We start from the raw sequence: 14,283 nt of genomic DNA on the forward strand, positions 1-14,283 counted from the left end.
GCTATGTGTAGGTGTCTGCTGAGATATTGTACTTGCTATAAAAATTCAGAGTGTGCATGTGCTTGTGTTTGTACATGTTTGAGAGGTACAGGGGGCATTGGACACTTGGGAGATGATGGTTTGGTCAGTTTTGGAATTTATGGATGATGTGTGCCTGGGTTTATGCATTTGTTGTGCTCTCAAATATTTAAAAAAGGTGAACTCAGAATGTAAGGTCGCATTAGCCTTTTAGCCTAGCTTTGGCCCCAAAGCCTCATAGCTAACCCAGGATATCCCCTCGCTCAGACACAGTGATAAAATAAAGTTGAGTCTTAGTACATGAAGACAAAAAAGGAATTTTCCTTCCTTAAAAAAATGAAATACCAGCAAAAATATTTTAATTATTAAAAATCAAAATGAAACTTAGAAGTATTTTAACTGTACAAAATAGCAAAACAACTAAATATGGAATATTAAACAATGGGTCACTCTCTTCTAAATCTTGTAAGGATGAATACTTTTGTTTAAATGGATCAGCTTCCCCGAGTTATGAGCTGTCAGAATGCAGGTAGCACAGGCCGAAGAGGAGGAGTGGCAGCAATCTTTCAATGTATTTTAATAATAAAGCAAAGACCTAGGCAGAGTTAGAATTGATTGAAAAACCTCCCTTTTAGCATTGTTATCCAATTTCTCACTTTTAATCTGATTTGATGCTCAGTTCCTGTAAAATAATTATAGTGTCTGATTTTAACATTCATTTATATGTTGAAAATATCAGCGCTCACACTGCAGCTAATTTATTATTAGACTCAACTGGCTTTTTTCAAAATGTAAATGAGTTCACTCAACATCAACTCAAAGATTAGACTTAAAGTAAAGTCTAATAGATTTAAATGGATAAAATAGATTTAATGAAGCTTTATCTTCTTCAATGACATGTCACAGCACAATGCAAAGACGCTACTTAAACTTTACAACCATGATTAAAATTTATGGGATAATTATTTAGTTAATAATGTTGCATTGTACATGACTGGATGCTGGCTCTTCTGAAAAAGGAAGCAACAAATCCATACTCTCGATGCCCGGTTATAACTCACAAATGCACATACTAAAGCAGATAACCCGTACGCTGGGGAGAAAATGGCATTTCAGTGATTCAGAAGACCTTCGCTTGGCATAGAAAACTAGTTTGTTACTCTATAAAAAAAGAAAAAGCCCTCCATAAAGCTATGACATGTTACTGTTCATCACGGATAGTGGAAAACCCAGGTTTGTTTTCATCATTGTAGCCAGGCTGTCATAGAGTCAGACTCTGTTGAACCAAGTATTCCTTTAACTTGTACTCATAATGACTTTGAATTTCATCACAGGTGTAAATAAAAAAAATCCTATACTTGATCCAGCTAACTCAGCTTATTGTAGACCAATTTTCTTACCTCCCTCTTATAACTGCTGTTGGAGCAGTTATCATTTTCAGATGAATGGTCTATTTAAAGAGTTTCAATAATGATTTAGAGTTCATCAAAGCACAGAAACACCACTTGTGTGGACTCATCTCTGTGGTTGTCCTGTGCAGCATTCATACCACTTATTACAATATTTTACTCCAGAAATGACAAAGATCGCACCGTGGGTATTAAATAAATTGGGGTGTAATGGTTTGAATCTGTCTAATAGACTCTAATTCTGTGCTAAGACTAATACTTTTGACATTATACATGGTTCAGTTAGGCAATATTATTAGAAAACACTGCAAACATTTTCATTGCTATGCAGATAATACCCAGCTATATCTAGCTGTGAAGCCATATGACAAAAATCAAAAAGTTACATTACAGGAATGTTTTAAAGATATAAAACCTGGATCCCCTTTAATTTTCTCCTCCTAAATTCAGACAAAATTGAGGTTATTATATATGTCCCAAATAATGTTCCAAAAATCCTTACAAGTATGGCATCTGACCGGATAGTCAAAGGAGCTTGCAAAGAAAAGCGTCTGGACTTCTTTAAGTTACTTGAAGACGTTTCACCTCTCATCCGAGAGGCTTCTTCAGTTCTAAGGTCAAATGGTCAAATGGTGGACTCTCCACCATTTGACCTTAGAACTGAAGAAGCCTCTCGGATGAGAGGTGAAACGTCTTCAAGTAACTTAAAGAAGTCCAGACGCTTTTCTTTGCAAGCTCCTTTGACTACGATGACCTGGATGACTGAGAACCTTCACAGACATCTGACCGGATACTTACTCTGGATGGCCACTTTGACCACCAGTAACACTGTGAGAAATCATGGAATCATTTTTGACTAAGACATGTCATTCAGGGTGTTGGACTATCTCCTTATTATCAGATAGTTGTAAAAACTCTTTAAAAACTTTTAATCAAAAATGCTGCAGTGATAGTATGAACAGGAACAAGAAGAAGAGACTATATTTCTCTTGCTTCTCTTCATTGGCTCCTTGTTAAATCTAGATTTGAAATTAAAATCCTTCTCCTCAGACTCAAAGTAGTAAATGATCTCGCCCAGTCATATCTTAAAAACCTGATAGTACCATATTATTCTAATTGAGCATTTCAAACTTCAGGGTTACTTGTGGTTCCTAGAATTTCTAAAAGTAGAAAGGGCAGAGCTCCAGTTTAGATTCAGGACAAAGTTTATAGTTAAGGCTGGAGCAAGAGATTCTGAGCCATCTCTTAGTTATGCTGCTCTAGGCTCAGGTTGCTGCTACAGGTTTCTTCCTGCTAAATGGGAGATTTTCCTTCCCACTGTTGCCAAGTGCTTATTTATAGAGGGTCTCTTGATTTTTAGGGGATTTTTTACAGAATACTGCAGAGTCCTTGAAGCCCCTTGAAGCGATTCTTGAATATAATTAGTGCATTGGTGCAATATAAATCAACCTGAATTGAACTTTTAATGTTTTGTCTCCATATATGCATTGTCCTCTTGCATTACTCACATCTTTTTCATTTACAATCTCAGGTTTGTCAAATTCTCTTTATTTTTGCCTCCGCCTTTATGTCACCCAAATATTTGCCACATTTCCATACAACTCCTGTCAACCTCTGTCAATCAAGCTATGTGTGCACTATACTCGCCTTGTTTTTTTTGTTATTGTATTTTTTCTTCTTGCTTGCTTTTTTGTAGACGGTTGTCATTGTCTTATGTAATATTCAGTTACACAAGTCTATGCCTCTAAAATCAGACACAACACAAACATCCCATACCTGACACCGCTGCCAACAAGTTTAAGTTTCAGTCTGCAACAGTCTGTTCTGTTCTAAGTTCTGTTAAAAGGAAATTCAGTTACTGTTGGAAATTTCAGTTTTTAATCGAGTGACTTTTTTCTCATGCTGTTCATCCTTTAAACTTACAGCATCGTACGATTTGTTTTTCATCATAGGCTGAGTGTGTGCAGCATCCAACCCTTTAACATTTCTCCACCTCACTCACACCCATTCATCCTCTACCCCAATACACAGGCATGTACCATCCTCCTCCCTCCTTTCCCTCCCCCTTGTATATTAATCTGTGTTACATGAATGCAAATCACCTTGTTTAATTAGACACAAAGAGTCTGTGTGTGTGTGTGTGTGTGTGTGTGTGTGTATGTGTGTGTGTGTGTGTGTGTGTGTGTGTGTGTGTGTGTGGTGGCAAGACCAACACCCCCCAAACCTGATATTCATGATGTGATGTGGGTCCCTGGGTGTGGGCAGGCAAGAAAGGCAGTCGGGGCTTAATTTTGTTTTCCCAGTAGGGCCAACTATTAGTTTCTCAGCTCATTAATTACGCTGTTGTGGAGAATCATTAATAGTTAAAGTTGCTCCAAAATAATGTATAATGGATACATTTGACATGGCTCCTGAGTTCTTCTTTTTTTTTTTCTTTTGATGTATAATCAATTTTTGAAGGGTCATGATAATCCCTGAGCCTGGCTGAGTGGGCACTGCATGGGGTTGACCTCAAGCGTGTTAAGACGTGATTGTGTGAACGTTTGCATGTAAAATCAAGTCGCCGAGATGACAGTCGCCAAGTTGACTGTCTAGCGTGCCCCCGTCTCTTTATGCGATTCCGTGTCTGATGTTTTCTATGTTCAGGACTCTGTGTTTGCACGTGTTTTCTGCGTGCGAGCGTATGAAACGGTGATACACACAAGCGGCGCGTGGTTGTGTGAGTGTGTGCGTCCGGCCTTTCAGCTCCTCTCGCTCAGATCAGTGACAGGCACTTTTCGTGACGGAGGTCATTAAAATCACTCCCAAGGCAGCTCGGTGTCCGTGTGAGTGCGTGTCTATTCATGTATGCCTTTGTGTGGGTATCTGCCCATCTTAACCCCGAACTTCAATCCCCCACCACACCCTCTCAACACCCCCTCTTCAATTTTCTTCTTCTGTTCTTTCATTCATCCGTCAAGACATCGAGAGTCAGAGTGGATCGAGGCTGACTGGCTAAGATAGCTGATTACTCAGTGTGTATGAGCAGGTCAAATATATGTGCATTCATTAGCATATTCTTTTTTGTGTATGTGAAATTCTTTAAAAGAAAGAAGACCTTTAAGTCTACAATAAAAACCCAAGTTGATATTCTGAAATATTGGTGTTAGTGAGTGTTTTTCTGCTGCATAGTGTCCCAGAAGTCCGTTAGCTGGTTGCACACTGGGCTACGCGGGCCTCGTCAGAGTAAGAGGTAATTAAGTATGAATAATTAACACCAGCGCCCCCCAACTGAGAGACAGCAGAGCGGCTTCCCCATGGCAGCAGTTCGACAGATCACACATGGCCCTCGTAGCAGTCCACTGTGTGCCCAGTTCGTTCATTATAAATACCCACAGCACAGACTCGTTGTGATCCTCGCCACAGGATGCTGCACCGAGGGGGGAGACAGGGGGCATCATGGGTATGTTTGTTTCACCAGAATAAAGAGACACAATGTACTTATTGTCAGGCTTTTAAGATTCTGGTAATTGACAGTAGTATTGTAATGGTTTTTGAAACTTCATATTCAGATACATTTTTAAAACATGTATTTTGGAAAGAGAGCTGGCGTATCCTGTGAGATTATACCCACATCTAGCTGTTGAGGTGAATAGTTTCTGAATGGCAGACCGAGACAGCCAGCTGCACAGCGATAATTCTGCAGAGTGTTTCATAGAGTTTCTAGTCAATGAGTAACATTGCTATCTGTTAGCTCTGTGGGGTTTAAGAGTCAATGGGTAAATGTCAAGTGCAATCACCACAGGAAAACTTTTGCCCTACATACAAGTTACATATGAAAAGTTCATATCCAAACGTCATGATTACTTTTACAGTCTGGAACGGTACTCTAAAGGCTTTTTCTACTTAGAAGCACATGTGAGGTTATCAGGCACATCTAATCTTTAGCAGACTATTGTCTCTTTGGATTATGAATCTCTTTGTTGGATGGATTTATCATTCTGGACGAAATAACTTTTGGATGAACATGTGAAAAATGCACGATCTGATATCCTCGTGTTGGTGTTGTTCCCAGATCATCATACTAAAGGTTGTTCCAGGATCAACATTGCAAGTGACCAATCAGAATGTTGTGATGTCATACTTTTGCGACTTCGGGAAAAACCGTCGTAAAACAAAAAACTGTACTTAAGCTGCGAGAAACCGCCTTTGTCCGCCGATCAACGGACCCTAACCCTGACCCTAACCCTAACCCTTTAATAAACGCTAAGCAGAATTGATATTGTCCTTGCAACATTGGAATTTCATAAATGCACGAATGGGTTGGTGCGCAAAAGAATAACGTCACAACAATGTGATTGGTCACTTGCAATGTTGAACCTGGAACAACATTTTCATGATGATCTGGGAACAACACCAACACGACGATATCAGATCATCCGTGAAAAATAGTTAGGACTGCTTATTCTATGAAACCTCTTTAAGAACTATAACTATGAACTTTGAATGCAGCTGATTGTATGTTCTTTTTTTGTCTTCTTTTTCATCTCTCTGCCGTCAGCTGTGCGAGCGGATCGCATGCGGGGCGGTCGCAACAAGTTCGGCCCAATGTACAAACGTGACCGAGCCCTCAAGCAGCAAAAGAAGGCGCTGATTCGAGCCAACGGCCTAAAGATTGAGGCCATGAGCCAGGTGATGCAGGCCGTACCCACTGACCTCACTATCTCTTCAGCCATCCAGAACATCCACTCTGCAGCCTCCAAGGGCCTTCCACTGAGCCACCACGCTGGCCACCACACCAGTCACCACCACCACCACCATCACCACGGCACAGCCCTTCCCCCAACAGACTACGACCGCAGCCCATTTGTCACTTCGCCAGTAAGCATGGCAATGCCACCGCATGCCGGCAGCCTGCAGGGCTACCAGGCAGCCTATGGACACTTCCAGAGCACTCGCACCATCAAGTCCGAGTACCCAGACCCATACACCAGCTCACCAGAATCCATCATGGGTTATGCCTACGTTGACGCCTACCAGTCGGGCTCGCCACCCAGCTTCCCACACCTGATTGTAGAGTTGCTTAAATGTGAGCCAGATGAGCCGCAGGTTCAGGCCAAGATCCTAGCCTATCTACAGCAGGAGCAGGCGAGCCGGGGCAAACACGAGAAGCTCAATACCTTTGGCCTGATGTGCAAGATGGCCGACCAAACACTCTTCTCCATCGTGGAGTGGGCACGCAGCAGCATTTTCTTCCGAGAACTCAAGGTATGTGCGCACAAGTCTTTAAAATATGTTTATATTTGAATGTGAGAAGCTGTTTACGCTACATAAATTGAATTATTAGCCAACACTTGTTTTCATAGTTTGGCCCATCATTTTGATCAGTTATGACAGCATACTGTTTAAGCTTTAATTCCATCTGCAGTAAGTCTTCATGCCTTTAATAAATTATCCTGCATTTCTTTCCACTGCTAAATCTTTCACCATGTTGCCATTCATAATTGACAATACTTTACCCAGTTCACAAACATGTGCTTAATCCTTTATCTTCAGCAGACCTTTAATCTCCCTTTTAATGCCACGGCTGTGGGGGGCAGTGGCAGGTCTGCCCATTGCTGCCACTGCTGCGTGTCCCATTGCCTGATCAAAATTCAGCAGCCAGTTGTATTTACCCCGTGTATGACACATTTTTGCTATGGGTTTTGAAAACTTTGACTGTGAGCTTCAGGCACATTTCATATTAACAAGGCCCTAGTCTGAGGGTTTTATGTGAACAGAATACCATCCCTTTTAAATACTTCTCAGATCTACATAGACATGCACTGTGTGATGACATGCGATACTATGACTATAAAAGCAAATATAAACAAGTCTTTTGCGTTTTAAAATTGTTTTAAACTGAGTTCTAATTAAATAACAGGTCCCGACTTAAACCTACGACTCTGCTCCTCCTAACCCAGCTTTTTAAGGTTTATGTAATCTGACAAGCCTATTAAAATGGCAACATTGTATCCTTTGTCCCGATCACAATTACAACTGACCACTGGATACCATCCACAAATGCTTCGCTGTAACACGTGATCATTCTTTCTCCTATTCATCACAGAGCACAAGGGAGATTTTCTGGTGTGTGTTTGCACACTTGCACTTTATTTGCTCTGAATGAAGGCTAATGTTCAGAGCGACATGAAAGGCATTTGATTAGTCTGTGCCTCACCTGTTTTTCCTCCCCTTGTCTGATTCTTTTTTCTGTTTGTTTCACACCGCATCGCCGAAGGCTCAGCTGCATATTCATGGGCCAGGGCCTGTTGCAAAATCCCCTCCAAATATTTAATATTATTTTGTTTTCAAAGGGGAAAATAACAAATGAAAAAATGCAATATTAAAAACAGAGCCAATTACAGCACAGATAAGAGTCCTTGAAAAACACATGTTGACATTTAGCACGCGCCGTGTCCCCACTATTGACATTTTTGAGATCTGTATTTGCATTTACCTCAAATGCATAGCACACACACACACAGACACACAAAGGACCTCTGTAGGGTGTGGCCACAGCTAATAATTGTGTGTGGCTTGCCAATTAACTTTGAATGATCATTTTTGCTCCATTGTGAAGCATCTCTATTTTTCTCACTCTCATCCTAATTCAATTATCTCACCCACTTGTGTTTGTCACTCCCTGATTTGCTGCTGAATGGGCTGTCATTATGTTTGCCTAATGACTACCCATATTACAGAAGCTTGATAGTAATTGAGCCGAGTGCCTGTTACAAAGGTAGAAAATGACCCGGGCTCTATGCAGGAGAAACCTCTTGCTCTACCCCAAACGGTTACAAAAAATAATCTCCTGCTTGTGTTGCACAAGACCCAGTGTTTTTTTGGGGAGGTGGGACCGCGTTTCACTCAAGTAAGAGAGATAATTGAACTTACCCCACTTCCCCTATTTTTGAAGGGTCATCTGCAGCACAAGAGGGCCTGACGAATAATGTGCTAGCTGCGGCGCTGACAGATTTTCCCACAGTCCTCGTCTCCTCTCTTGTTTCTAATTAACAGCTACGGGGAGGACTGGTGAAGAAAGATTAATGCTGGGGAGAATATGCAAAGCACGGGCTAGCCAACCTGATCAGCTCACTCTGGATTGTCTGATGCTGCTATTGAACGCATTTTAAAATCTACAAAGTATTTGCTTTGTGCTTTTCAGCCATATGAGCTTAATAATTGTGTGTCAATGCGTGGTGCCATCCTTTACATATTTTTACTGTGCAAATTAAGCAGAAAAACCCACCCACGACCTTTGTTCTCCACCTTTATCTCCTTGTAAACAAATCTTTGTTTCCTTTTGACTATGTGTGTGTCTGTGTTGGTGCAGCTAATGGTGCACGTTGTAGTGTTTCATTTCTGATTGCTGATTTGATAAGACATGTATAAATCCTTCATCAGCTCCTCTAACTATTAAATCTGACTATAAGACATGAGGTTGAGCCTGAGACCAGAAAGAGAGGAAGCTGAGTGGAATTAAAAGTTTGTCACTGCAGTAGTGTGGCACTGTAGGAAGTTATAAATACGCTTTCACACACACACACACAAAGATATCCACATTAAGACACGGACACCACTCACCCATAAAGCACAGCCCCTTTCACTATTATTAGCTCTGTAAGAACAAAAGAATTTCTCTGGTCATAGAGCCAAGCTGGAAGGGTGTGTGTGAGGCATCTGCCAAAAAAGTGTTTAAAGATTTAGTTTCCATAAGTTGGCCTCGGTCACGAGACTCATAAATATTTAGTCATTAGGGGGACCTTCTAAAGAGCACTCCCTATTCTTTTCCAGTGCGGCGCACTACCTCTCGCCCTCCCTCTCTTTACTTCTGGGAATGAGGCATGACGTGAGGAACATTTCTTACACCTTGGATCTGAGAAGTTGGGGTGGGCTCTCTCCGCCAGCCTACTTCACTACTTCAGTTCTGATTGGTTTAACACATTGACAATTAGATCGAGGCAAGTCTGGTGCACTGGTTTTAAAATCAGTTAAAAAAAAAAAAGTGGCATGATGAGGGAATGCTTTGGCAGGGTTCGGAGTTTTATAGAATTTTACGTGAGTTGAAAACAGGTGGATTCGTGACTGTGTAGGTACATGTGTATGCGTGTTCTGTTATTTATATCAGAATTTGACCCTGCGTTTGCCAACAAAAGATGCAGTTAATGGTTTTAATGATTTTTCATTGAAAGATTCGTTTTTGCTCTTGCGTGCAGACAGCCACTGACTATACATTTGTCTTATTTTCCAAAGGGTAAATAAAGTAAAGTAAAAAAGGGATTTATTTGTGTATACAAAAGTATACACAAATCATGCTTAATCCACTGTGTTCCACACTTAAATGTAGTGTATCCCAGAGTTCGCTCTGGGGGGGAAGGGTGTTTGACAATGCGTTTGTCGTTCAGAGACATTTGCTGGCACTGGGCGGATGCTCCCCAACCTTCTCATCCCCTGTCCTGCCAACTGAACCCCACTGCCTGCTCCGATACATTTATGCATGGTAAAGAAAAGAAAAAAAATCTTTATTATGCTCATAAAGGGAGCTACAGGCAATGATTGGTCTTGGAACTTTTGCAAAAAGATTGCTTTTTGGTGGTACTGGATTTCACAGCTGTACTACACGTGATGGTAACCCCTATAAAGAACAAATCAATGAACCCCCATAGTTAAAGTATTAGCAGGCACACTTTTCAGAAGGGCTTTCTAGGAATTCTCTCACTGAAGCAAATCTAGATGTAGGAGAATGATGGAAATACAACACAAAACCTCCCAACAAACAACTTCATGAAAGCATTTCATGTAAAACAGTAACCTCCCATGATATTTAGAAATACGTAAACTATAGTTTGCTTTACGCAGGAATATAAATCAATGTCCACTATAATAATAATGAAAAAAGGGCTATTGAAAACAAGACAGAGCAAGAACACAAAAATGAAAGTGCAAGTAAAGCGAAGTGATTCACCGAACAAGCTGCAGAAAAAAAAACAAAAACAAGAAATTGTTATAAATCAAACCGCCCTTGAAAGAGATGAATTTGTAACAGAAGTAAAGGTTTGTCTTACAAATGCTTTTAAAGTACACGCGTGAGGTAAAATATCAGACTTTTAAAAGGATCAAATAGTTTAAGTTGCTTCTTGACAACATTTAAACACTTTGACTAAAAAGACGATGTCATGTGTTTTTGTAAAACCGGTGAAGACAGCCATTAAAAAAAACAAACAAACAAACACTCTGTTCCTGTTTTTACTGAAAATTGGAATACAAGTGTTTGCATGAGTAGTTTGTAGTGTGTGTGTGTGTGTGTGTGTGTGTGTGTGTGTGGGTGACTCATACCGCGGTGGTCTGGTGCTACCCTCTCCTCCATTGTTCCAGCGTAAAGATGGCTAGCCTGACTCCCACCACAAACACAATGGGAAGGAGAATTTAGCAGGGCGATAGGGACTATTGATGATTCATATGTTTATATCTTACCTTCCTAACTGTACTCCCTTTTCACCACAGCTACCCCACCCTCTTTCCTCTCTACACCCTTTAATAAAAACATGTGTGTTCGGTGGTGGGACAACAAGCGCTTTTGCGTGCCTTGTCAACACACGGCATACAGAAGTTAATGTACTAAAAGGAAGCACCTTGTCAGACAAAGGCTCATAGGTAATGCAGTGTGGTAAAGCTACTACTCTTTAGCAATAGCACAGTAAAGAAAATATGGCACAGCTCTGTAATAACATAGTAGTAACTGTTAGTAACACTAGACTAAAATGAATATAAATGGGGCAACAATATGATAACCCATGATGTAATGTGCAATGTGAACTACCATTTCCAAATTATTACTGTACTATTACTATGAAATTTTGCCTCACTGGCGGGGGTGCATTTCTTTTTCCACATTATTAGCCATTAGATACATTTTAGATCCCAGCTTCAAAGACATTTGTACTATTTTGTTTTCAAATCTCAAATGTCTCATAGAAGGTGAGCAAGAACTGCATGTTACTTCAATTATCTGCTGAAAGTGACGTAGCATTTGAAAAGATAATTCAAATACCCAAAACTGTGTAACTATATATGTATACTCAGTCCACCCACCTGAAAAAAATGGCACAGAGTTAAAACACCCGTGACATTTTTTAAATGTGGCATTACTGTTTCTGTTAGTTGTCCAGCGACAGTTGTTTGGAGGAGATCCATTTAGGTTTTTATGCCTCGCTGTTTCTCTCTCTCTCGTTTTTCTGTTTTGCTCTGCTCTGCATGTAGCGGCAATGGCAAAAGCAGAACTGAGGCCCATTATGTTGAGGAGGAACTGTATTAGAAGTCTCGTTCCCTGGGAAAGCTCCCAGCTGAGATGGGACGGCCATATTGGATAAACAGATGGCGGGGGAGAGGAAAGGACAGGCGAGGAGAACAGAGGTGAAACAAAGAGGGGAGATGAGAGAAGAGATGGGTAGACGAGGAATGCGAGGAGAGAGTGGGGGGAGAGGGAAGGGAAGGAGAGGGAATAACAAAGAGGAGCGGGTGGAGGAGAGAAGGAGGGAAAAAGGAGGAGAGGAGAGTCGCAGGTCATACCTTGCATCTTTATGTCAGCTTTCTTTCAAATATAGGCAGGAATGCAAACAATTTAATAAGCCCCAAATTGAATACAAATCCTAGCTTAAATTTTAAGAGCTTTATAATAAAGTGTTGTTATCATAACAGACGAGTCCGCTAAGATACCAAATTAGCACCGTGCTGTGTTATTTTGTACTTAAATTTTACTTCCAGTTTAGTTTATCGATTCCTATAAATAAATACATTTCAAAAGGTTTCATGAACACACAAAAATCTGCAGAAATGTGCAGCAGTCTAACAAATTAGACAAGTAGTTTTAAGCAGTAGAATTATTTACAGCGCTTACTCTTCTCCTCCGGTTTAATCGACTCCTCTCAGCTGCTGCGTGTCAGTCAATCACACCAGATGACAGATCCCTCGGGTGGGACAAGAGGGGAGCTGATGTTCACATCTCACACCTGAATATTCTCCACTAATAGATTTACCTGAGTGAATAATGTAAGGTCCTCTGATGTGCCCCCGCTCTGCCCTGGTGCATAATTTCAGCCCCCTCCTCAACCTCTTTTCCATCTGCATCCATAAATATTACATTAATTTACTTTGGTAAAATTATATTTACAAGTTCAGACTGGATGGTCTTTTTTTTCCTGCAGGTTCTCTCCCCTCTGCGCACATGTAGTCTACTCCCCCACCTCGTTTTTCTATAATCTATTCAGAAGCAGCTTTTATTTTCAAGGTGCATGTGCACGTTTCTGTGTGTGTTTAAGTGTGTGTGTGTGTGCAATAGGAGGGGGTATATTGCCCCTGCACTGCGTTGACCGGTGATTGCACCTTTCCTTTTTTTTTTTCTTCACACCCCATAACTGAGTGGAAATTAATAAGTCGTTTTAGGCGTGATCTGTGAACCCTGGGAAGTGGTATATCTATACCACCATCCACACACACACACACACACACGCAGAGATCCGGAGCCTCAGGCTGCAATGTCTGTCTTGTCACAGAGGTCAACCCCCTCCACCCCTTACCCCACCATGCAACAACCTCCTCTCTCAACACCGCCAGTCCTGACAAACTGCAAGCGTGATGGGGTTGGCGGACACATGCGTTTGGCAGAGATTTGTAACTGTGTCCCTGCTCCATTTAATTTGAATTATTTTGCAGGTTGTGCCACACCCTGGAAACACACACACACATACCACGGCACCCTTACTTTGCAGGGGATAAAAGGAAGAAGCTATAGAAAAGGACAGTGAGAGGGATGTTGCCAAGTGTGGGGAAAGATGGCACACGGGATGTTTAAATTAGTTACAGAAATAGTAAGAGAAAGAAAGAAGGGGTTCAAAAAAAGTTGACCAAAGGAAAATAATAGAGATATAAGATGAGAAATTGAGAAAATATTACAAGAAGATAATAAAGGGTCGCTAGAGAAGGACAGAAAGAGGGAAATAAGGAGGAGGGGAGGGGGTACATGGGAAGATGAACAAGGGACTGTGAGAGGTAACAACCAAGGGCAAGAGGAGGAGGAGGAAGAGGAAAAGAGGGGGCACAGTGAAGGACAACAGGGGAGGGTGAAAAGAGAACCGGTAGGTTGGTGGGGTAGGGTGCGGGGTGTAAGGAGGGAACAGGTGGAAGGTTAATGGGCCTGGAGCAGATCCACCAGACGCTCTTGGGCTTGATATATGGGGCCTGGGCCTGGCGCGGGGCGTAGGCTTTCAAAGATATATTATTTCATTTGAGGAGCAGCAGCATTCTGGCCGACAACCCCTCCACCCACCAACACCCCCCCGATCCCCCACCAACACCCCCCACAGTCCAGCATTTGTCCAGTGATAGATGACATACACGCACACGCGCGCGCGCAACCCACCCTAAAAGACACACAAATGCATGTACAGTATTGTCCCCCCTGTGACAGACACACACACACCCCTTTGATTCTGCACAGACTTTTTTTGTTGAAGTCGGCAGACGACCGGCCTCACTTATTTTAGCTATTTGTCCCCGTTTACTTGTCTATTACATGTTCCGTCTTTCTTTCTTTCCTTCCTTCTCTCTCTCACCGTCTCCCTTCTGCTGTTATGTGTCTCCCTGGCTGCCGGCAGGTCTTACGGCCGCCTGTGTGTTTTTTTAAGTTGCTATTTTAGTTGTAACAATATCTCTTTGATCAGCAGTGCTGGGTAGGAGCAGCAGCAGTTCGGGGGATACTTATAGGAGGGAGAGGTTGGTGTAGGTTCACAAAGGCCTCTTTTCATTCATAAATTATTGACCATCACGCAGACATCAC

The 14,283-nt window shown here is 41.6% G+C and overlaps 2 protein-coding genes across 2 annotated transcripts in view; both read left to right on the plus strand.

Annotated features, from left to right (window-relative positions):
- camsap2a (calmodulin regulated spectrin-associated protein family, member 2a) overlaps positions 1-14,283 on the plus strand; it is a 345,786-nt gene that overhangs the window by 116,290 nt on the left and 215,213 nt on the right. The window lies entirely within an intron of this gene.
- The window catches only part of nr5a2 (nuclear receptor subfamily 5, group A, member 2), a 76,715-nt gene that overhangs the window by 12,072 nt on the left and 50,360 nt on the right, over positions 1-14,283 (plus strand). Inside the window, exon 4 of the mRNA XM_085132491.1 lies at positions 5,968-6,674. Coding sequence (XP_084988617.1) covers positions 5,968-6,674 — 707 coding nt within the window. The remainder of the gene's footprint in view (positions 1-5,967; positions 6,675-14,283) is intronic.

The sequence above is a fragment of the Neolamprologus multifasciatus genome, chromosome 15 (assembly GCF_963576455.1).
Source record: "Neolamprologus multifasciatus chromosome 15, fNeoMul1.2, whole genome shotgun sequence".
NCBI lineage: Eukaryota > Metazoa > Chordata > Actinopteri > Cichliformes > Cichlidae > Neolamprologus > Neolamprologus multifasciatus.